At 43.0% G+C, this 25,151-nt stretch overlaps 1 protein-coding gene across 3 annotated transcripts; it reads left to right on the plus strand.

Moving 5' to 3' along the window:
* Positions 1-1,761: 1,761 nt before the first annotated feature.
* On the plus strand, positions 1,762-22,528 carry TBX19 (T-box 19). Of its 3 annotated transcripts, none has more exons than XM_026075914.1 (10): positions 1,762-1,891; positions 3,913-4,134; positions 4,325-4,554; positions 11,067-11,331; positions 13,190-13,324; positions 14,090-14,151; positions 15,366-15,427; positions 16,084-16,272; positions 17,162-17,294; positions 19,073-22,528. In XM_026075914.1, the coding sequence occupies exons 3-10, from the start codon at positions 4,358-4,360 to the stop codon at positions 19,308-19,310; spliced, it is 1,281 nt and encodes a 426-aa protein (XP_025931699.1). In that variant the 5' UTR covers positions 1,762-1,891; positions 3,913-4,134; positions 4,325-4,357; the 3' UTR covers positions 19,311-22,528. The 3 variants fall into 3 exon arrangements, with proteins under 3 accessions (XP_025931699.1, XP_025931700.1, XP_025931701.1); XM_026075915.1 differs by having other exon boundaries at positions 4,328-4,554; XM_026075916.1 differs by lacking the exon at positions 1,762-1,891 and adding an exon at positions 2,219-2,325.
* Positions 22,529-25,151: the final 2,623 nt, after the last annotated feature.

Genomic DNA, 25,151 nt, shown 5'->3' on the forward strand with positions numbered 1-25,151 from the left:
AGTAAATGTTGGAAGATGGTTCTTTCACTGCTCTCCCTAGACCTCTTTATTTCATTTAAAAATAGGAGTTGCTGAATTCTTCTTGGTAAATCCTGGACATGGTTGGAGGTGGCTATGAGTGTTGTACTTGCATGTTGACTTGCAGTGGTTAGTTCTGACTGGCTACAAGCCACACGGTGTCTGCCTCCTGGCTGGAACTGCCCAGCTCTCCCAGCTGGGGTTTTGAGGAAAGTTAAAATGCTGTATGTTTTCTATGAACATTTTCTGCTTCCTCAGATGCCCTACTGATTGACTTGTTGAATTAAACAAATACAGAAACCAAGTGCGAGAGGGGTAGTAGTTTTCTGCTGTTCATCTGTGCTCTCTCACAGTTTCAACAGCAATGATTATCAATTACCATATTACTACAGTACTTGGTAAGTGCAGGTACCTCTTCCTTTAAGTTAGGCTCGAGGAATTTTAACTTCCTGCCAAGAAATAACCCATCTGAGAACAGGTCACTCTCAATGCCCCAGGAATACCTACATCCAGGGATGTTAATCTGTTTGTGTCTTGGTTTCAGGATTTTTAGACTCAGAAAACTTCATCTTGCAAGAAGGCAGGATGGAAAAGGGATGTTTGGGAAGTATTGGATGTTGTTATTTCAGGTGAACAAAGAGACGCAAGATTAAAGGATGTATTTTACTTTTCCTAAAACAGGCTGAATATTCAAAGTAAAGATTTACACCCTCAATATTTTTTTTAGAAATGAAAAGTTAATAATAAGCAGATTACTCTGGCTATGAGCCTATTGATTTGGTTTCCCCATGGCAGTTGTACTGCTAAAGTCTCTATGTCATAAAGTAGAGCACACTCTCTGATCACATTCGGCTGATCTTTTTTAATGCATGCAAACTTGTTATTTCTTTGCTTAACTTCTATGTTGGAGAGAGATGTCAGTGTCAAGCTGTGCGTTCTGCATATGTTGCTACATGCATCACAAATCGCTCTTAGAGTTTGAACACTCGCAGCTGAAATGCCCATTCCCACACTCAAAAAAAAAAAAAAATCCAAAAAACAACAAAAAAAACCCAAAACACACCCAACCAATCCCCATAAGCCAGCCACAGATAACTACTCTCACTCTAGAAAATGTTGAGGTTGCAGGCATCCTGAGCCATGCTAATGTAGTTATAAAATTAAGGTTCATGCTCTATGAAAGGCAGGTATTTTAAGAAATTGGAGTATTTTTCTCGGGGACAAGATTTTCAAGCATCAGGCCCTTTGTTTAAGTGATAAGTGTAAGTACCCAAATGTAATTTTTTTTCTTACTTTTATTATTGTGTGGGGTGCAAATTTTAATATAGTGCTCCAAAGAAAAAACCTTCATGCTTCTCCCTGAGGAGAAAAATAAAAGCTAGCTATACTAGCTGTAAAAGCTAATGGTACTGGTGTAAAATTTCCTTAGTCCGTGACTGGAATAGATCCATTATCCATCCCATGATCGTGTAACCTTCCCCCTCCATAGCTCTGTCCCAGGAGTGTGTTTCTTAGCCTGTGCTTCAGGCAAACAGTGCGCTCTGGTTGGCATCTCCCTTCCTTTCTTTGCCTTGTGGCTGTGTCTGTTTCCAGTCCATCTTAGCTGAGCAAGTTCTTTACCTCTAGCAATTCCCCAGCTGCTTTGAGTGAGACACAATTTCACTTCCTCCTCACTTTGAAACCCTTCCACCAGTGTGAACTGTTATTTTTATGCACGCTTTGTTTCCCTTATCCTGAGCATCTTGAGGAGGGTAGGTTGGATCTGATTTGTTTTTTCGTTTTGTTTTGTTTTTCCCTCCTGAGGGTCTAAGCTGTTACTGCTCCACTTGAAGACAGTGGGAGAGATGGGCAGTCAGCATGGCTGAAAACCAAGGTGCTTTTCTTTTTGTCTGTTTAAAAAAAAAAACAAACAAAAACTGTGTAGCTGCTGAAATATTACTACTGTTGTAAACGCTTGTCACTGCACTTGCCTCAACTTTGAATCTCCTGATTTCTAAGCAACTAACCCTTTAAAAAAAAAAAAAAAGTCATGTGGAAATAGAGCTTCAACTAAAAAAAAAATTCAAAAATAACAGGAAACTTTGTTGTTTAAGAGCTGTCAGAAAAACTAAAATCTCTCACAGTATTTCAGCCAGCTTTGATTTCTGTATTTACTTACATTTGTATATAATGAGACTAAAAACTGTCTCACATAGTCTCTTATGTGATTGCCATGCCATTTGATCTCCTGCAGCATATGCAGGGAACAATGACAGTTGTAGCACTTCTTTTTTTGAAATATTTGAAGAGGAGAGCTGAAACAGCAAGGTATACCTATTATCTGTCATGCAATTATTTTTCTAAATGCTAAGTGGCACACTTAAAAGTATCTAAATATCCTATAGATTTTAATATACATGCTTCAGTTGTTCAACACAAGTGGGCTGGATAGTAACTAGAAATTGCTATTTGATGCCCAAGAGTGTAACATATGAGGTGTGAGCTGACTGATAAAATAATCTAGGTAATCTTGTTATGAGTTGACAACTAAACCAAGGTACATAAAGGCTGAAAAGAACAGACAGAAGGAAGACACTTTAGAGTGTGAAGTTTGAAATTAGGATTGGGATTACCCAGAGATAAAAACACTTTAGACCTGTCTAACTTGCACCTTTTATGGTGTTGAGATTGCTGGGAAGTGAAGGTTTTCTCCTAAGGTGAACAAGTATCTCCTATTCTGCAGAATATCAAATTGCTCCATACCTGGAGCTGTGCTGTGCTGAGGGCTTGTAGCCAGAATCTACTCCCTCTAGGGTTTGAGGGATTAGTAGGACTAGTTACCAAGTTAGGTGACATACAACACAGCATCCACAAGCTCTGGCCCTGCTGCTTAGGTAGGTGGTACCTCTTCAGTTTTTGAACTGCAACAATTGTTGAGCCTTGTAAAAATGGATTTCATTAAATCTTGCTTTACAAAGTTTGTCAGACAACTTTTTTGTCTTCATAAAGCACATCAGTGATCCACAGTGGTGAATGCATTGCCAGCAGTAGGCCCCAAAAAGCAAGTCATTTCATCTTTTAGAAAGAATGCGAATATAAGTTCAACAGGGGCTGTTCAGTTAAATGAATATTAAGTTTGCAATGGATAACTAGAAAATACATTCTCAAATCAAATTCCAACAGCATGTTTTTGAATCAAGTCCTAACTATGTCATGTCCAACAGACCAGAAACTTCACAGGCACTATCAGAGCTAGATGCATCGGGAGAAATTAGGCACTTAAATGCCTTACTGTGTGCCAAAGCCTGGTGTTCAGGGGTCACTAGTATTCCCATGGCCTTCACTTAACCCTTTAGCATAGAACTGAACCCAGGTCTCATGTTGCCTGCTGAGTGCTGAAATTGGTAATCTTCAGGGTAAAATGGGGACACCCTGCATCATTGGCCTTTGGGGGGAAGTGGGTATGTGCAGTTAGATCAGACTTGTCAGAGAAAGTGTCCCAGCCTGAGAGGAGAGGGATTGCCTATTTTGGGGATCTTGAGGGAGCTTTTGCGTGAAATAGGTGCTGAGGAGGTCAGCAATGCCAGGCCTGAGGCAATTATGCTCACACCCAGCCTCAGGAGTGTGGGTCCACCCCTGGAAATGCAGCCAGAGGGGGGCTTGGGTGGTCACAGAGTGCAGCAGAAGTTCTGCAAATGTCAGTGGTGGCCAAGGTATGGACACACAAGGCATCAACGGCAGAGCGTAGGGACCCTACCTGCTCCTTGTGTATTGAAACCTCATTGCAGAAGGGTCTCTTACTATTACACTTTATTTTAGGAATGCAGAGGGAAAAGGTTCATGCATGTGCTCAACATGCTTGATGAAAATATCTTAAGACTTCTTTCTCTGTGTAACAATCTTGATTATTACCAGCTCCTTCAGCTAGAGTCTGCATCAGCGTGAACACAATTTCCATGCATTGTTTCAGTCTGGAAATGAAACAATTTTCATTAATGGAAACCTGGTTCTCAAGCAGAACAATTAGACCCACTTCAGGTTGAAAAAAGATAAAAGCATGCTAATTTGGATGGAGGACTCTTCTTTCAAGGCAGCCAATTGAGTCATCAGCCTGCCACCCACCTGACCGTCTGACAGGTAATTAGGAGATAGTCCTCTTTTTGTGTGGAGTGTGTGCGTAAACCTCCACACGCTGGTGTCACTGCCCATTGGGACTCCTAGGGGAAGGAGCTAGTCAGTGGCAAAGGAGCAAGGAGAGCACATTTGTCAGACTGTGCCCAATGAACTGATCTGCATTTAAATTTAGCTTAGGATTTTTGTCTTTTAGCAGCTACCTGAAGTTTTTGGCAGTAAAGCCAATATGACAGACCTGGGCTGCAAAAAGCCCAGCGACTGCACCGTCTCCAGGCTACTCAGCATCGTGGAGAGCGAACTCCGGGCTGGGAGAGACAAAGGCGACCCCACTGAGAAACAGCTCCAGGTTGTCTTGGAGGATGCTATGCTCTGGCAGAGATTCAGGGAAGTCACTAACGAGATGATCGTGACCAAGAACGGCAGGTGAGTGATCGCCTCAGCCTTGTGGGCTAAGTGTAGACAACAGCCTGAGGGGCATTAAGAGCCGTAATAACAAATGCTGCGCGTGCATGGTAGAGAGAGTGCTGTGAGGAGCATGCAACAGTGCTGTCACTGCAATCTCCGAGTCCCGTAAAGACAGCATATGAACAGAATGGGGCATTGCTGCTCTGTTTTGGTCACTGCTAAACCATTCCTGCCACCCTTTATTCCTGCTTGTGAAATGTGCTGAAGAAATATATTGTTTGACTTAAGGTTGCATGAAAAGGGGATCCAACAGGGAATGGATGCTCTCTCAAAACCTTTTGGATCACTTCTTGTACCAGTAACAATCAGGTTTCATTAGCAGGTCCTTGCCTGTAGACATCAAATTAGTGTTCAAAAGCAGATCAATGTTGTTACATCCAGTTGCAGATACTCCTGTCTCTGTGGCCTTGGGGGTAAACAGCCCATGCACACAATCTGTTCTAAAAGGAATATATTACATCTGGGCCGTGTGTGGCCTGTGCGCGCAGTCCAGGTTTGCATGGTCCCACAAGTGTTTTGCTCCATATTTATTGCTGGTGCCCTTAGAAATCAGTGCAGAGTATTGCTTAATCCACAGGGCTTTAGGAAGACAAAACATTGTAATTTAAATGGATTACATATTTTACTATTTGCTGAGAACAGAAAGGCGTAGGAGAGGGGAGTACAAAACCTAGAGGGAAGAATACTTAATTCTGTACCAGGCACTGGCTTGCAAGAGGCTCTCCAGAGAGGTTCTGCTCTAAACTGGGCTGATAACAGAGTCCAGCCCATAACAGGCAGCTACAAGAGTAAAGTTCACCTGTTCATTGGTACTAAGGTTTTTATTTAATCTATCAATCACCACCACTGCCACCACCCCCCCACACACACATGCACGTGTTTCTTTTGCAAGACTTTCCAGAAGATCTGTGTAAGAGAGAGGAATTAAAAGAGATGGGAAGAAAGATCTACTCATATGGTGTGACTTTTATCAACTTTGCAGAAAGAGACTTTGATTCAGCAGAATGGTTGGACAAAATTGTTGTTGACTGTAGCTTGACAAGGAAAGTGGGGTGATGGCAGTCAAGGAGGAAAAATCTAGTCTGTTAGCTCAGCAAGGTTATCTCCTTGTGAGAACAGCTGTATTCCCAAAATGTGAGCTCTTGGCCAGCACGGCCTATTGCCACTCTTATTCCTCCTAATGAGCTATAGGGACAGACATGTCTTCCTGTTGAGGCTCTCTGTAGACTCAGAAGCTGCTTTTGCTTCATTTAAATTGCTTTAAAAATTGCTGTTAGGCCAGAACAAACTTCTGCGTGGACTTTCACCTAGTGTAAGGATACTTCAACTGGCTCATCAGCATAAGTGAAAAAACTGAAGTAAGACAGGCTTACCTCAAATTAATTAAATGGGTCCAAAGAATAACACCTTTACCTATTTTTTTTTTCATTTTTTTCACTCTCAGCTAATGTAAATTATCATTGCAGCTGATATTATTTCACACTAAAATGTCAAGGTGAATGTGTAGATATAATCTTTTCATGATGGTGAAAAGGGAATCTATCATTATTTGCATATGCCTGGTTACTTTTTATTTGATTGTGGAAGCTTCTTTATTTTCCTTCTTTCTAACCTTCACACTCCTTATCAGCTTTATCCTATTTTTCCTAAAGCCAGTGACAGTTCTATTAATGCCAATGGGGGCAGGAACAGGTTCTTTCTCTATGATTAGACTACAGCAATCTCAAAATATAAAATTCTAAAAGTATATTACACTGTCCTCTGCATACATCCTTATAACAAAGTTACTGTACTGCTGGGGACTATGAAAAAGGCTCTCTTGCATTTCAGAAAGTATCTTCTGTTACAAACACATCAATGCACCAAAAAAAAAAAAAAAAGAAAAGAAATATAGACAGTGTTCTGCAGCAAAATCCCTCCTGAGAACTCCATGCATATGCAAAGGGGATGAGCACTCCAATGAGTGCTGAGTTTTTACAGGTTCAGGAATCTTCAGTGAATGTCTCCAGAGGGATTCTCAAAAGAAGATGATGTTGATTTAATTCTACTGATGCTTAAATCAAATAGAACTAACTCCTAGTCCTTCTTGCACAAGGATGTATGAGCGCTTTTGAAAACTGCATTCTAAGAGTAACAAGAAAAGACAGTCTGAACTTCTGTGCGAGGAAACTAAGACAGTTTGTGTGGACACAATGTTAGCAAAAGACACAAATTAAATTGAAGGCGGATTCAGGAACATCCCAGAGAGTGCAAGGCTGACTGACTAGCGATCCTCAAATACAAAACTCTAGCATGCACAGTTCTAGCTACTTGTGTCATTTGTAATTGGTACTGAGGACTACCAAAATGTCATAATTAGATGAAAGAAATTTTACATAAATTACAGGAAGTAAGTGTCTATGCTCAATGACAAACCAGAAACTTCAATGTTAATATATAGGTATGCCTCCAATGCTGTATTATAAGGGCACTCTAGTGCTTTGTTATAATGATCACCTGCCATAGCAATACACCTAGGTATGTAGGAAAGTTGGATATATTCTGAACAGAACAGACCCTAGTGAAATTAAACCACATCCTCTAAAGCAAAAAACATTCCAATGGGTATAACTGTTGCTGTAATGCTGATATGGTGAGAATCACTGTTTTTTATCTTACTCATGTTTATTGTATTCAATTTGCATTTCAGTATTCAAACTCTCAGTTTTCTGACTGAGACTGTTTTCTGTCTTAGTGTTTATATCATATCAGCTATGTAGTATCCTGACACTTTGCAATTTGTGTTATTCCCTGGAGGCAGGGAGGTTCCACTAGTGCCCTTTGCATAAGGGGAAAATCTATAGTGGATCAATGCAGATGAACACATTGATTTTTAAATGCTAGACTTTAACACTTTCATCATTTGTGTGAGGTCATGTGTATACCTACCTGAACGTTGAAACAAAAAGTCTGACTGAAAAAAATTGAAAGAATGATCATTTGTCATGCTAAAAGAAAGACAAAGCACATGATTTTAAGAGCAAAGCAACTTAATCAATGGAACAAGTCACGTGGTGGATTTTCCATCATGGCAGTCTGTACAGTCAAGCCATGGTGGTCCACATGAGTTGGGAATTACAGTGTGTGAGCAGGGATTAATACAGGGAAGTGCTGTAACATGTTATACAGGAGGTTAAAGTTCATGACAATTGTGTTCTTTTCTGGCATTAAAAGTTTGTAGATCTTTTGGCGATAAACTCAAGTATCTCATTAGAAAGGCAGCAAAGCTTGGACTGTGGGCAGAGGAATTAGCAATGTACATGTGAGATATAGTTCTGAGAAATCTAGTGAAATTAAATCTTAATGTGGATGAATTTTCCCCTCTACTCCCAGTTCAGCAAACCATGCAGAGTGTTGCTTTGAAGACCGACTGTAGGGGGAGCTGGGGATACAGGGAGCAACGCTTCTGTACTTTTTATCGCATCCCATTTGGGTAGCTGCATGATGTTATTGTTCCAATGCACAGATTCAATCCAGTGCATCCTCGTCAGAAATACAGAGACATTAAATTAAATGTAGCATATAAATCCTTGGCTGAGCTGCAATCTTAGTTAGAAAGATCATGATTCAGTATGTCTTTCTAAGTGTTGCATTGGTCCTGTATCACCAAGTATTTATATTAGATGATTTTTTTTTTTCTCAGTTCCTGTGTTTTCCTGTGAGCAGAAGGTGATGAACGTGTGCAGCAAGAGCTGTTTAAAGGTGTCCAGAAAGGAAGGGAGTGGGTGGGATGTGTTTGGGGTATAGGAGATTGTGTCAGCGATCTGAAGCAGTATGTCTGTGTGGGCAGAGACTTTTGATGTCCCTGGAGAGAGCCTGAAGTTTGAATTCCCTTCTTGTGAATGTTGCACGATTCGTACTGCTACCTAACTAAGTCTAGAGGTTTACCCTTCCTTAGCCCCATGGCCAGGGACCTCAGGCAATTGCTGTGGTTTTTTTGGTGTAACTGATCTCTCTGTATTGTAGAGAGCTTGAAGATGCATTGGCCTGTGAATAAAAATCTGGCCTGGTCCATGACAGTTGCCAGGAGAGGGAAGAGGTCAATATGGAGGTCTCTGGGGCAGGGCACCTCATGGTTGTGTAGGAAGAACGTAGGAAGTGAGATATAGCAGCTATAATAATCCTCCACAGTAATGACACATATTCCTTGACAACTTAAGAAACATAATGAATTTGATATCTTTGGGAGACTGCTCTCTTCTGCTCCCTTTTCCCAGTTCCCGAAACTGTGGGAGCCCTTCTAACTCCATTGCTGTAGGCTTTTTCAGGCACTGAGATGTCTAAGTTCCAATATCAATACTTGCTTTTTATTCTGTTTAGGGAGTGTTTCCATTGTCTGGATCTATTTCCTAAAGCCAGATAAGGGTGTGCTTTCATACTATATTATACATCTTCTGAATGAACTCTGTCCAAAAGCAAATTTGTGGTATGTGGTACAGATCACAAATATTGGGACAGAGAGAAAACTGCTGTCTGGGAACTGCTGCAAATGTCCTTTACTAAAGAAAAAATAATAATTAGAAGGGAACTGAGAAAAGGTGTCATTGTACCTTTAAGCTCAGAAGGATCTATTCAAGGAAAAAGATATTTCAAAGTACTTTCCCAAAACTAAACAAAGACAGGTTTTCAGTTTTAAATGCACAAGATGATGGGAAGGCTAGATGATGTAGGTTTTAGAGCATAGTAATGGTCAACACTGTATCTCAGGTGGAACTAAAAGCCAAATAACCTGTCTTAATTAAGCTGATGAGCAGAGGGAGAGATGGAAGATGGGACCAAATTACTGAGAGAACTGCCAAGTGCAGGTCTAACAGCAAGTATTTTAACCAGACTTACCAAGCTGGAGATTTACCTAATGATAGTAGAATAGCACATGAATACTTATATTTAAGAAAGGGGAAAATGTGTTTCAGCTAATTACAGACTTTTTAATATGTCCCTGTAGTAAGAGTTGAGGATGTATTCTGAAGGAAAGGGTAATTAAATGTGTGGAAGACAATGGAATATGAGATAAAAGGCAATTTACTAAATTTAAGTCATGCCAAACTAATTTGATACAACACTGGTAAAGGAAATAGATATTTTTAGACAAAGAAAATGTAGTAGACTTATTAAGGCATTTAGAGCCTGGAAACCATTACTCAAATGGGAGATGATGGGGATTAACATAAGGACTATAGGATGTATTGCAGTGGAAGAAGAGGAAGTGCTAGACTTCCTCCAGGCCTGACCTTAGAATTCTCTTTCATTAATAATCTTGGCACAAAAAATAGGAGTGAGTAAAGTGAGGTTAAAAAAAGAGAAGAGTAGAAGTGACAAAATTGAGCAGACTATACCCCAGAGCTGGGGTTGCCCATCTCCGGCTGCTAAGCTTGGTATCCAGGAGGTTCATTAGTTGTAAGTGACAAAAGAGAGGGAGAAGACCTGGACTATCAGTCCATTGAAGGATGACTGAATGCTACCAAAGTAATAAAACTAATGTAAAAGGAAATCTGATTTGAGGACACATCAGGTATTTCCAGAGAGAAAGCAAAAAAACCTGCTATAGGTCAAAACAGGCTGGAAGGACGGTATTCTGGACACATGGATTATTGAATTACAGTTCTTGTATGACCTTGCACATTTAAAAGACATTATTTCCATTGGAAACTTATACAGAGACAGGAGCAACGCAGATGATGAGAGGAACGAAGAGCTTTTAGTTTCCTTTCATAAAATAAATCCTGTCTTACTTCGCTTAGCTCACAAAGACTATGGAATATGACCATCCCTTCAAAGGAAGGGAGAAAAACCTTCCTATAGGAGTAGTGTGACAGGAGTCTGAGTACCTGACTGGGATTATGTCCTGAGTGCTCATGATTGCAGGATGATTCCAGGGTACATATCCAGCCTGCTACCAGAATCAGACAAAATGGGACTTGGCCCCTGGACAGAGTATGGGGTGCGGGTGGGGATCGAAGCACCAAAGAAGGGCAGCTCATCATAGGATTCTGCAGTTAATGCAGTTAACCTGTGCTTCAGCTCACCTTCTCAATCACTTTCAACTCTGTCTAACCCTGTTCATGCCTTCTTGTTTCACACCTAAGGATGTACTTAGCATGTCTAAATCCCGTGGACTCTGCTGACACTGTACACAGTGCGTGAATTAAGCACATTTGTTCATAAATCTTTGCATGATCAAGGCCTTACTGCCCTACTTTAGAGATAATTTAGAGATAATTTTTATTTTATTTTGATCACTTGGACAAGAATGTGTTAAGGGAAGCATTAACCTTTAACAGACTTTCCTTCAGCTAGAGAGAGGGAGAGAGAGATGGAGATGGAGATGGTTTTTCACTTTGAGCTAATCTGTGAGTGTCTGGTTGCAAACATACAGAAGAGTCTTTCAAAACCAGATTCCAGTGTCTCTTCCTTTTCTGTTTCCTGAACAGGCGGATGTTCCCTGTCTTAAAGATCAGCGTATCAGGCTTGGACCCAAATGCCATGTATTCCTTCCTGTTGGACTTTGCCCCGACCGATGGCCACCGCTGGAAGTATGTCAATGGAGAATGGGTGCCAGCTGGGAAACCTGAGCCACCAAACCACAGCTGTGTCTACATCCATCCAGATTCTCCCAACTTTGGGGCCCACTGGATGAAGGCTGCCATTTCCTTCAGCAAAGTCAAACTTACCAACAAGCTCAATGGGAGCGGGCAGGTATGGCTTCGTGTTTCCCCATGCACCTCTTGGCTTTAATCGCAAGCACCTACCAATCAAGAAATATCAAGGGTGCATTTATGTAATTATAGAGGCCCTTACAGGCCTCTTCACCCACAGATGCCAATTATTCTCTGGAGGCCAAATGTAAACAGGAATAAACAGGCCTTAATTGGCGCTTTCAGATTTTAATGGACTTCTTGATGTTAAAAGAGACAGAGTGCTGTGGTTTACTTAATCATCAGGGGGCTTTTCAGAGTTGGTCTTGTGTGCTGGGGTTTTTTACACAGGACTTCAGAGAAGGGGGGAAAAATGGTCATGGGTATTAGGTTTTTGTTGTGTTCCCCCATGTTGTTTGGTGTAAGTGGAATGTTGGCAGGAGTCAGATAGCAGAATAAAAGGCTGCTCCTAAATGAAATAATTACTATGTCTGCTTCTGCATCATGATAATTATCAATACTCTATTGAATCAGCTTTGGCCTTTGGAAAGAAACCACATGTACCAGAAATAAGTGACTTTCTCTTTGAACCCCTTAAAAATGCAAACAGGAAAATTAGTTTTGTTTCGTCTTTTATTTTTGATGATGCATCTGAAGGTAAAATATTGCACAAGATCTTTTGTTTGCTTGTTTGTTTTGTACAAAACTCCTACATTGGATGATACTTGTCAACCCATAATCAATTTCTTTCATGTAAATATATGTTCTCTACCCATTATTTCTATTAGGTTTGTGAGGTACCTACATAAGCCTAGTACCCTCATTAGGTAGGAAATTATCTCCATTTTTACAGACTGGAGAACAGAACAGAAAGATGACCTGACTTTTTCTAAGGTCACACATGGAAGCAGCACAAGAGCTATTGTGGAGCATAAAACAGGATCTGAATTTGCCAAGTACTGGTCCTGCCTCCAGGACCTCAGGAGAGTATGCACTGGGGAAAGGGAAGGGAAGCTCCAGAAAACCAATCTGGAGGGTCAAATAGACCCTGGGAAAAACTAAGGGAGCCAGATGTGTGTATATATAGTAAAGTGCGGAGGAAGAAAGTAGAAAGCAAGGGAAGAAAAACTGAAGGGAAGACAAACCAAACAAAAGTCACTAAGTGGTAAAGGCCTGGAGCTCTCCTTGTTTTCTTTTGAAATGCAGGCAACAGTGTTAAGGTAAACTGTGTCCCCACTCTGTGCTTCAGCTTCCCCTCCTGTGCTGTTGTTAAAAAGTAATAGCTGTCTAACAGTGCTTTAGGCTAACAGCTGTGTTATTCCACATATAATGTGCACAGCACTTTTCAAAATATGAATATTTTTAAACATCTCTTTCTCATAGTAGGGAGAATTCAGCACTGTATTAGGCTTCCTGAGGAAGGCATGGTGCAGAATCGCCACTATTCACAGCTTTTAATGCCAGATTACAGAAACATCTGCCAAGACTTCTTTAGGTACACTTCATCGTGCCCAGAAAGATGGGCCAGGTGACTGCTCTAGATCCCTCTTGGCCCTGTTTCCTATGATAGTGGTTCTGAGTCTTTCAGATAGTAGAAGTAGGACACATTGTTTCTTAACTGCTTGAACAGCCTCTCTAGCAGTGGAAACCCATTAATTTGAAGCCCTGAGCTGTTAATGCAAATATTCGCTACTGCTGCTGTATCAAAAGCTTTAAATCCAAGTCCAATGAAGTCTCACCCTGTTCAGCCCTGTGGCTCATCAGAAAGGAGAAAGAGATCTGCCCTCCTGCCCTCAGTAACCACAAACTGGGGAGTTTTAGCAGTGACATTTGGTCTATTACAGAGCCAGAGGGAAAGAGCAGCTGTAGGATACCAGAATGGGATTGGAGTCTGTCTGTCTGTGTTTTGTTTTCTGCAGATAATGTTGAACTCCCTGCATAAATATGAGCCTCAGGTACACATAGTTCGCGTAGGAGGCCCCCACCGGATGGTGATGAACTGTTCCTTCCCTGAGACTCAGTTCATAGCTGTGACTGCCTATCAAAATGAAGAGGTAGGCGGGTGCCACGCTGTGCTCTTGGTCATCGCTGATGAGATATATTAAAAGCTTATTAACTACAAGATAAGCATGTGCCAACAGGCAGACCAGTCCTTATCTTGTTTCCCCATTAGTCCTGCAGTAATGCTCTATCTAGTCTAATGCTCTCTTGTCTTTCTGGAGCAGAACGTTATTTAATCCAGTGTCTGGTTGCATTAGTAAGCCAGATTTAGTTTAAATATCCTGCCACTGCTATCCCAGACTCGTCCATCTGTCCTGGCATCCCAGGAAGCTCTTACTGAAAGAAACCTATGGTCGAGATCAATATCTTTATAACTCATACAATTGCAGAACAGCACATCATTCCATGGGAAAACTTTCGCACAACACAAAATTGTAATAGAGGGATGCTTTGGAACGTGACTATTGCTAACTCATATCTCTTGTCTCTTAGCTATTGTTGCTGTAGATTTGACTTGTATTTGTAAGAAATCCAGCTTATAAGCTGTCTTGAAAGGGTCCACCATACCACAGAATTTGCCAGACTAGACCATGCCATTAGGCTGCCCCTGTTTGTTTTCTGCCTGTGGCACCGATCGATGTACAGTGCCCTGCAAAGAACGAAACTCCCTTACAACCAGCCCTGGATAACGTAATGTGTGGGGATATATTTTATTTGGCTAGCAAGACAGTGCCACTTAGTGTACTCTGGAAGATGTTTTGTCAAGTCGCTGTTCCAAATTGTCTTCACTAATATGCCTTGTTTTTTGCAAACTCAAGATAACAGCTCTCAAAATCAAGTATAATCCCTTTGCCAAAGCCTTCCTGGATGCAAAGGAAAGGTGAGTTCAGCTTCTTTTTCGTTTCAGTAGTATTTTGCTGCTGATATGGTTAAAGCTGTGGCAGCACAATGTGAAAGATCAATGACGTAACTTAATCTCATTTCTGCTGTCTTAAATCTGGAGCCACTCCACTGAAATTAGTGGGGAGGCTCTCTATATAAATGTTACCACAATCAGGTCTGAAGTGGGTGAGTATTCTCTGGAGGATCCTACGACTTAGTACTGTCTACACAGAAAGTCTGAAATGAGACAGTGTGAGTTTCCCCAGTAATGTTATACTTCACCTATACATTGTATTTACACTCCAGTTAATCCCATGATTTGATATCTCAGGGAGAATAAATAATAATTGCAGATGTCAGAAAGCAGAAAAGCAGAACTGAAGTGAAATTGCACTGTAACTGTAATGTAACTACATTGCTATTATTAAACTTGTATGAGAATGTGTGATATGTTTATTAAAAGTAATTCTGTAGGAGATCACTATATAAGATATTAGAGATGCTTCTGTCCTCAGAAAAAAATTGTTGTTTAATTATCTTTCAAAGATTTACTTGCATCATCCATGCTAACGAGTGTGGTTGTTCTGTCTCCATGATCTAGTAGCTGAACTAGCCATGGGACCATATGGAGGTTTATGAGCCCAGTACAGCCTTTAAAAAGGGGCTACCCAAATCATCGATTCCAGTCCATAATTGCAAATCAATTTTGTCTGGACCAGCTCAATTTTCTGCCATGCGATGTCCCCCACATGCCTGCAGGAGAACCTGTCTGTCTCTCTTAGCAGTCTCCTGATGGCTAAGGAAGCTGCTGAGTCTCAGCCCCAGGGTTGCCAGCTGGGGAAGGGGAGCGCTGTCTTGGGCTTGCCTGGCTGCACAGGAGGCAGAGTCCCACTTTGCGGCAAGTGAGGCTGAGGCTGGTGATGCGAGCAGGAAAGGTGCCCACCGGTAGATGTAGAATTCCTGGTTCAGCCCCTAAATTCAGCACAAATTTAGGAATGGTTTTTATGCATGTCACAAAACGTAAGTTCCTACTTCCTTTATGGCAGAGTGCAGATATATCTACTACTGCCTAGTGAGTGGTTAAATAGGGTGGAATCTCCTCCTTTTTGACTTAATTTTCTATTTAATTTTTTTAGTGAATAGTTTTCGTTTTTTTACTTCCTTTCATAACTTCTCAATGAGAAGACTTACCACTGAATGTTTCCCTTTCAGAAACCATCCAAAGGATGCTCCAGAAACAGTCTCTGAAGGTCAACATATGACATATTCTCACTGTAAGGTTTTTATTCATGCGAGCTGAAAGTGTTGTGTGATATGATTGGCGCTGGGAACCTGGGACTTACTTAACTGGATCAGACCAGTGCTTCATTGTGTCCTAAATTCTGTTGTTGAAAGGGACCCTTAAAAGAAATGGTTGAAGAAACCTCGCAGTAGGAAATCATGTGACAGTTTCCCCAGAGGGATCATTTTCCTTATAATCCATTTTTTGATACTAGAGAAAATCCAGAAACAAGATGATTTATGGCATTTCTATGGTTCCCCCTCTTTTTTTTTTTGTATTTGTGAATATTTTTGTCACCTATAAAATTAACTTGCACTGGTGAACAGCTTGGAAAAAAGAGGGGGGAGCAGAGATTGTGTTCATTCTTGTGATGGTCAAATTTTCGTTCACTCATTCTTTGATACTGTGATTTTGTTTGTTTGTTCCCAGGTCTTGTTTTTGGGTGTGTGGGTTTTTTTGACGGTTTTCTTGATTTTTTTTTTTTTTTTTTTTTTTGATTGCCTGGCAGTTGCTCCATTAAGCCAGTATCTTGGAATCTGCCTGGTATTTTTGAGGCACAGCTGATTCTGCAGGAAGGCTGATTACTTCCTTTACTCTACTGAACTGTTTTAGTGCTATAATAGTTTTGTTCTGTCTTTCCCCTCAAAGTGGGTGGCTGGCTGATTTCCAACCCAGACACAATGTGTGCGTCAGGAAGCTCTAACTATCAGTACACCGGACCTTTGCCTCTGCCAGCTCCACACGCTCCCCACGGCTGTGAGCGATATTCAACCCTCCGAGGACATCGGGCTGCTCCGTACCCACCTTCATACATGCAGAGAAATCACTCACCTACAGGTACAACTGTAATTTTTCTTTGCTTCCAGAGAACAGACACAATCAGCCTGACTGACCCTTGTTTTACATTAGCAAAAGCAGTAAACCGAGCAAGACCTGAAGCTAGGAAAGAACATGATGAGTCTCTTTGTAACAGTCTGCACTGAACTCTGCACACACAGAGTATGTTTAAGGCAGCAAACACAGAAAACAAAAGGTACAGAGAGATAGGTACAAGAGATAGGTGCATTGTAACTGTTGGCTATGGATAAGAGTGAATGATCTTGCCTAAATTACAGCTCCCAATTATACAAAAATATCAGAATATTGCAGACCTGCTTCTAACGTCATGTCATGAAGCAGTCGCCCTCTCAAGTAGAGCAGTCCTTAGGAACGTGGAGCTGACTTGCAATGATGGTGTTTTGGTATTGCCAGAATGTCTTTTGAGTCCCTTCCACTCTCTAGATTTGGATGTGGAGTTCCAGAAACTGATTTTCCTTTGTTAGGAGGAAATTGGCTGTAAACAAGAGGGAGGATAAAGTAATTTGTTCTCCAATTATGATTTAGTAAGGTGTCATGTTCAATTGAAATATTTAAGCTCAAAGTATAAGGAAACTTGTATCAAAACATCATCAGTCATATGTCAGTCATTATTAATCAAAGACTATTAGTCATACTTTTCCAAAATGCATATCTTATGTCTATCGTGCTATATCCTCTCACATACCACATCTGGAATTACAATGGCACCTTGCTACTCCCTTAATAAAGAAGAGAATTTTGTCCTTTTACCTACGGTTGGGAACCTCTGTCAGCTGATAAGATTGCTTCCTCGGGCCTCCCCATTTTCTGTTGTCCTAAGACAATGTCTGTGCAATAGTCACTGAGGATTTGTATTTCTCCCCCAAAGTGAATTTGTTGGAGAGCTCCAGCAATAATCTTCAGGTATTCCCAGGACATGACAGCTGGACTTTGCCATCCTCTCCACATGCTAATTTGCTTTCCGTGCCACACACCAAGGGAGGTGCCAGCCCTGGGCCCAGGTAAGGTTACAGGAAAATTACTGGTATTAGGAGCAGTGAGGCTTGTAGGTATGAACAAAGCCTTATGACAATCCTGATTTTGTAACCAGTTCTGTATCTGCTATTGACCTGGTACACAGTCTTCCTTAGGCAGGTCATTTCATCACCTCAATTTCCCATCTGTAAAATGGGGGTGGGTCTATTTACCTGAAGGGCCTGCTTGCTAGTAACATTCATCTGTGTTATAAAAATGTGAAGCCCTACAGGAATATTAGTTACTAGTATGTACACCCACTTGCTGATGTCCCTCCAGTCTGCTCTCCTGTATAGAATATCTCAAGAAAGGAAGCCTTCCAGAGGTCTTTGAAAGTAATATTTTGGCACAGAGTTCAGCTTGACTATTGTAGTTTTAGCCTTTCTTATCATGCTTATTAATATGCATACTGCACTTGCAGCATATTGGATGTTTCATCAGAACTGTGCTCTGGAAAATGATTAGGATAGTAAATGACTTTTTAGGAATAAAAAAAGGAATTCTTCAGTACTGCTAAAAGATGCAGTAGAACTTGATCTAAGGAAGAGGAAACAAATGGAGATCTCGTGTAGGAATGAGAAATAGGATGCCTGGCCCTGGGATAGAGAGTTATCTAATATTGAAAGCTAGGACTAGCAAATAGGAATAGGCACAAAAATCCTAGCTTTGTCACCAGAGTGGTTTCACTCAGGGATGGGTTTCCAGGTGAGATTAGAGGAATGTAAGCCCCCATGGCTAGCCATAGTCTCCCCATATTCTTGGCACAATGTCACAGTTTCTCCTCAGCTTCTCAGTCCCATGCAGCAGAGGCAGGGAGCCACAGCGAAGATGCAGCACCACAAGGAGGGTGAGGGGACACCTGGGTAGGCTTCTCCTCATCTGCAACCTCATGTTCCACATCCATTCATATCAAGTAATCCAAACCAGAACTAGGCTCCTCTCTCATAGCCTGGTGTGGATGAGGGCGGAGAGGTCTCTACACCCATTCATGTCTGAGCTGCACCTGCCCTTGTGATTCACACTTATTCCCAAGCTTCAATAAGCATCCATAATTTAATGTGTGTCCCAAGTGCCCAATCTGAGATTCCTGGACAGATCCTTCAGAGAAGATAATCATCTTCTACTCCAGCTGAAATAAATGGGAGCTTTGCTTTTCCATAGCACTTCTGAAAATCAGGATCTTGGCATAGCCACAAAGAACCTGGGTATCTAAAATTAATGGACATTTTAAAGCCAAAATATTTTTATCTCTGTGCTCCTCACTAGTCTCTTGTGTGAAATGAGAATCTTACCCACATGCAGGGATGTAATGAAGTCTAGTTCATGATTCATTATAGACATATTGTTAATAGAGCAGTAAACCATTCTGGGAGGGGCTGAAACTTAGACCCTTTAGAATCAATTAATTAACAAGTATGTCCCTTCTTTCTTCCCAAAATAAATGCACACATTTCTTCTCTAATTTGGGTGCCAGAAAAGTCAGTTGAAATTATTTTAAATGTAAACATTTACAAAAAAGATTTTTAAATCTTGGCACTCACATTTATTTATTTGCACGTCTCTCTCCATGCCTCTCTCCAAGCTCACCAGGTCTATCTGTCCTTGGTGATTTTTCAGTTAAGATACCCAAGGCTGATCTAGCTCAGTAACCTGATTCAGACAGCAATCTTTTACCAGATAATGTACTTGACTGTACCAGAGCAAATCTTGTGATGGGGAAAATGTTTTGAAATAAGCCATTCAATTTCTACTGCTTTTTTTCCAGCCATTACCCATGTCTGTGGACGGTGAGCAACAGTGCTGTAAATGTTGCCAACCCAGGGAATGAGGTGAACAGCAGCCCTTCAAGCATGTTCCTAAGGGGTAATGTCCCCTTACCCGCTGGATCTTCATCAGTCCAAATCCCTCTGCAGGGGACAGTCTCTGGCAGTGTGGAAACGCAAGGGGAAACCGCTCTAGCCAGAGTAGCCGACTCTGCATGGACATCCTCGCACTCCTTTTAATGGACAGGCAGCTCACAAGGGAAGCTCAGCCAAACAAGACTGACACTAGCAGTAAAGGACCCCCTACACTCGCAGCTCAGAGCAGGGATGTGTATGCAGAAAGCCAACTTCATCAAGCATCACTTTCCATAATGTACCTCTTGAGTGCCAGAGAAGCCAAGATGCATAATGCAAAGGCAGGAAATGTTAGAGGAGCCAACTTATTAATGTAACCTTTCTGCATCATTCAGGATGATGACCAGAAAGAATCTTTATAGTTAGCTTTGCTTCTAAATCACATCAAAAAAAGTCAGATGCATGAGTCTCAATGAAGCAGACATGGCAGCTGGATATTTACATGTCTTTTTTTAAAGAGTACTTTCTGTAACTAGAGGCCAAGTCCAGGGAAATTGTGAGCAAGTTCCCTGTATGTAGCTTGAAGGGACAGCACTGCTTTAAAGACATGCAGAATGTAGAATTTGTCACACAAAGGTTCCCACAATACCTGAAACTAAATTCTTCAGGGGATGAAATTACAGCCTGCCACCCTCATGCCACCTGCATCCAGTATTCTCTGTCCCCTTCCCTTCCGCAGCTTCCGTGTGCTCTTTGTGTGCTATATAGCAGACACACTCCAGCTGAGAAAGTGGCTGCATTGCAGCAGCAGGTGAGGGGCATCTGATATAGCATTTATAGTCTCATGTGAAGGTCTTGGAAATGGAAAGTTTCAGTGTTTTACTATATATGTGTTATACATGGGCAGAGGGAAAAGAATAACAAAAAAGATATTCAGGTTGCAATTTCCCTTTGCTTTAGGTACAGAGTACAAATAAAATACAAATTATTGGGTTATTATGGTTCCAGTGCCTTTCCAAGATGTGAACTGAAGCACCTAACAGCCTCTGAAGGAATTGAAAACAGCTCAGCCAGAAGCAAGTGGACAGGACAGGAATTTTCTATTCCTCTGTCAGTGCCTGGCTGTGTGATGTTAAGCATTCATCTGTTTGTGCTTTTGTCTGTTTCAGCTCTTCTTTTCTTTTATTTTCTTTTTTCTTTTTTTTTCCCTCTCCAGGTGACAGCTTTTCCTCTGTGTATGTGCAACCTCTAGCCTAGTGGAGGCTGATCCTCTCTGGGATATCTAACCACTAGTGTAAAGCAAAACACAATCCCCCCCAGACCTTCCTTGTCCTCTTGCTCACCTCCTCAGGCAAACCCCAGCAAGTTCTTTCATGGGCAAAAGCTGGCTTACAGGCTTGCTTTGCACTGCTGCTAGTTCCTGGCATAAGGAAGTGAGCAAGCAAGCAGGAGCAAACCTGAAAACACAAGCTGCAGCCCGTGCCACTTCCCCTTTGTCTGGCTGAGCCCCCGCCAGCAGGTTGCTACGTCTGCAGCGAGGGCAATTCTCCCCTCTTTCCTCTCGGGTGAGGACTGAGGGGACAGGTCTTGCCACAGCAAAACAGAGACCCAGGCACTGGCAGACGCAGTGTGTGCGTGTGGAGGCGAGCATACAGAAGACTGTTGTAGTTTGATCCCTTGCAGTTTTTTTTTTAAGCTAATTTATGTAGATATGGCCCCAGCTGTATAATGGCATGCTCCACAGCAATTCAGTTCTGTTTGAAAAGTCAGGAGTAGTGGTAGGGACTGGAGAGACAACCCTCTAAGAGGAAAGCCCCAGCAGGGGTATAGAAGAGGTTTCTCCAAACCTCCTCCATGCTGGTGTCTCTGCATGGGTGTTCCTGCTTCTGCCAGATATGGTGGTGCTCCTCTGTGACTCCTCACCTATGCTGTTGAGTATACACTCATTACATATGTGTATCTACACATTTATACTGTGTACTGGATGCAAGAACAGTGTTTTATTTTGGATAGGCATTAGGAGGGCAGCACCAAGGAGGAGCAGGTTTTCAGTCAGGTTGTCAAATACATATCTGTTTGGTAAACTTGCTAAGCTGCTCTTCCACACCCTGTTACCTGGGCCCTGAACCATCCCCTTGCAGTGCTCTCGGTGTTAATGCAGCTCCCTCGTTTCCCCCATCTGCCCTGCCTTTAAATTTTTTGCAGGCGAGCTGAGGTGGCAGGATGCACTTGGGAGTGCTGTTAGTTTTACTGAGGTGTGCTGCTAGCAGCTAGAGCAGAGTCATGCAGTTGTTTCAGATGTGCAGCTCTTGTTAACAGAGGCATTGGGCAAATAGGAGCTAATAGCAGAGGGTAAAAAGCTCTGTGGCCTACTATCATGCTAATCATTGCCAGTTCTGGCTTTAAATCTTCCTTTCCAAACTCTATCAATAGCTCAGTGACAAGTTTCTCCATGTTGTCTTTCTCTGCCTTGCAGCCCGAAGTGTAAGAAGGTGTTTCTCTCAAAAATAGCTCTGCTTTACAGATGAGGTTTATTAACCAATGTATGCTACCCTCTTCTGGCTGTTCAGCTCTCCACACTCACCACAAATCACTGCTGAGTGTACATAAGATGACTATAGATGCTAAAAAAGGCAAGCAATGACTTTTTAGCGTTCCAGGATTTGCTATGCTTTCCTCAGGGTTAAGGAGTCAGATAATTTGTTTGTTTTCCCATAGATTGCATTTCTGTAATGAAAGGTTGATCATAAGAAGTTATGCAAACTGCATTTTTATTTCACAAATAAACAAGCTAGGAGAGACTCCAGTTAGCTTTCCTGATAGTTCTGTAGGATTGAGAAGATTAAAAAAAAAAAAGGATCAAAAGGAACAGGCAGGGTCATTTTGTCTGTCTTAGCACTGTAAGAGTAGTCATGACTCATGCCACAGGAGGCAAAAAGTTCTGAGATCTTTGAAGCAAACTTAGTTTTTGTCATCGCAGAGAACCTCATTTAGCCAAAGCCCGAGAAGTGACATGGAGAGAGGAAAAATTACCCTGGGCTTGCTCACTACCTGAAACTCTACCGCTTGCACGTCGGCTTTGGGAATCGCTCTTTAGCTTGGCCAGGTCACTTCTGAGGAGCAGCAGTGATGGGTCATGCTGCTCGCTGCACCGTGCTCCCTTGGGTGGCAAATTTCCTTAAACTGTATATAAGCCATTCCTCCCACGACAAACAGTATTTTAGACCTGGATTTGCCCCCACAGTGCCCTCATTCCCCTTATAGACTTGTGCTTGCCATTAAAACCATACAATAATCATTTCTGCCTGCATATTTCACCGGTCACTATAAACAATAGCTGAAACTGCAGCAAGGTAACAAAATAAAAAGTCAGTTTTTATATATTTTGGCAATATTATATGTGTAGTCATTTCTTGATTTTGTGCAAGAGAAATAGATCCACAGACTGGAAAAGCTAGAGCTGCTTTCACATCTCCAGGGTAAATATACTACCTGACATTAATATTAGTTCAAATTAACTGGATTATGCTGAGTCTCTTGGGCCATGAAATACAGTAGGTTTTATTATCGCTGAGCAGGAAAGCCAAGGGGCATGGGCTGCAAGGAAGCCACATCGTACCTGTGTCGATCACGTTTCTAATCGGGACAGCTAGAGGGCAAGGACTCAGCAGCATGCCCCTGTACGGATCTTCGTGTAATTACACAAATAAACCATTTGTTTTGCATTTCTGCATTCATACTGTATACAGCTAATAAATGCACGGTTGCAATGTGGTTTGTGAGACATCACATTTGACCGGACCAAAAGAAAGAAGAAAAGTAGTAAAAGTAGAAGATCAAAATGGTAAAAATTAAAATATTTTTTTAAATAAAAATTAAATAAAAATTAAAGGCAAATTATCTTGCCTCTAATGCTGGGCTCCTGCCTGGCGCAATTCTGGGCAGCCGCGGAGCAAAGAGAGCCCAGCCCCGCCCCCGCGCTGCCCCAGCCCCGCCCCCTGCCATGCCCAGCCCCGCCCCCGCGCTGCCCCAGCCCCGCCCCCTGCCATGCCCAGCCCCGCCCCCGCGCTGCCCCAGCCCCGCCCCCTGCCATGCCCAGCCCCGCCCCCGCGCTGCACCAGCCCCGCCGCAGCAGCGGCTCCGCCCGCCCAGGGGGGCGCTGTGGGCAGGCAGCGGCGGTGCCATGTTGAGGCGGTGTGCCTTATTGCGAGGCGATGGTTTAACAGCCCTTTACGGCTCCTTTTCCCGAGGTTTCCGGCCCCTTGCAGCACCGCGGGCGCCAGCCTGCCTCAGGCGGGCAGGCAGGCAGGCAGGCAGGCAGGCAGGCAGGCAGGCAGGCAGGGGGTGCGCAGCCTCCCTGCCGCCGGCCGAGGGCAGCCCCGGCCCGAGACCCGCGAGCCCGGCGCCAGCGTGCCCCAGGGCCCAAGGGAACAGCCGCCGGGTGCAGCTGATGATGGCTCTTGAGGCGAGTTTTTGGAAGGGGGCTAAGCCAGTTTCTTCGTTCTGGAGGAGCAGATTGCATTGAACGCCCACAGACACGGTTTCTGAGAAGCCCGGGCGAGGCCTTGGAGGGGCACGAGGCAGGGGGTCGCGCCGTCCGCCTGCGGGCACTCCTGGGGCATCTGTGCAGGAGCCCGGGCGGGAAGGGGCCTCCTCCGTCACTCGGCCCACTTCCTTGCTCTTGTGGGTAGACTTTGGGCCTCTTTGATGGCACCATTTCGGGCAGAAGACATTGTGGCCAGCTGGGGACAGACAGCAGCAGCCTCTCAGCTCATAACATAAATAACGCTGAGCATTTGGGACCGCCGTGGCAGCCTGGGGCAGGGGGATGCAGAACTGCCAAAGCTGAGACAAGGCACAGGCCGAGTCTGCACCAGGCGTCTTCTACCTTTAGCTTTTCCCTCCGAGTTTTATTTTCCTGGCATTTATTTCCCTCAGAGATTTGACTGCAGCTCCATGGGTAGTTGCAGCGCTCTGCGGTGCTGGCAGAGCTCTGCATGCTGGCTACAGTTATAGCTGCTGTGAATATTTGAACTACACCTGAGCTCCTGTGACCTGCTAATTTGAACAGCAGTGTCCTCAAGATAAGATACGTAGGTGCACAAGCCTGTCTCGTGAATTTTAAGATCCCAGGTTTGGATGTTTAATTGTGGCACATGTGCAGGCCTGTCATTTTAAGCCTACAAGGAGGCTGTTTTCTGTCAACTTCCATATGTAGGTTACCACAGCTGGTTTGTGATGCGGATGTGTTAGGCAACCTTAGTGTCCTCGTCCCACAAAGATACCTGCAAACAGGGTACCTCATGTGCTTCATGTTCTCTTTCTTGAGTTCCCTGTATCTCTTTTCCTCCCTTTCCTTTGCTGTTCCCTAAGCCTCCCAGGTAGCTTTCTAAATGCCCTGAGAAACTGAAGATTATGGATCTGATCTGGACACTACTGTGCAGCCCCCCGTAGCTCTGTTCTTCGTAACTCCTCCATAAATGCTCTGCGACTTTCTCTCCTTCCAAAGTGGTGTTTCAGGCCAACAGCACACTTGGTTCACACCTGATGACCTGCATACATGCCAACAGAAGGGCTAGATTATTAACTTTGCTTTTCAAAATCCAAGACTATATTTTTAGAACCTCTCTTTGCTCCCTTACAGACAGAAGACTGGAAAGTGGATATGTACAACTGTCCTGCAGTCCCCGGCTCCAGTTCAGATCTTTCATGGTGAACCAGCCTTGGGCGCACATCAGCTCAGGTATCTATCTGTGCCTCCATTGCCATCTGAGAACAAGCAGCAGTTAACCTTCTCTGAGGTGACTTTCCCCCTTTACGCCCTCCTCCTGCCTCATTGCCCTCAGGTGACCTGTAATCTCTTCTCCTGCCTCCCCTCTGCTCCCCAGGAAGTCCTGCCTCTGCACTGCCACTAGACTGCTTGTCACTGGACTCCCCCTGGGGTGGACCTGCTTCGTCTTTCTGAGATGTTTTAACTGAGATGTTTCCAAATTGTCATTTGTTTGG

The sequence above is a fragment of the Apteryx rowi genome, unplaced genomic scaffold (genome assembly GCF_003343035.1).
Source record: "Apteryx rowi isolate R43461 unplaced genomic scaffold, aptRow1 scaffold_413, whole genome shotgun sequence".
NCBI classification, from domain to species: domain Eukaryota; kingdom Metazoa; phylum Chordata; class Aves; order Apterygiformes; family Apterygidae; genus Apteryx; species Apteryx rowi.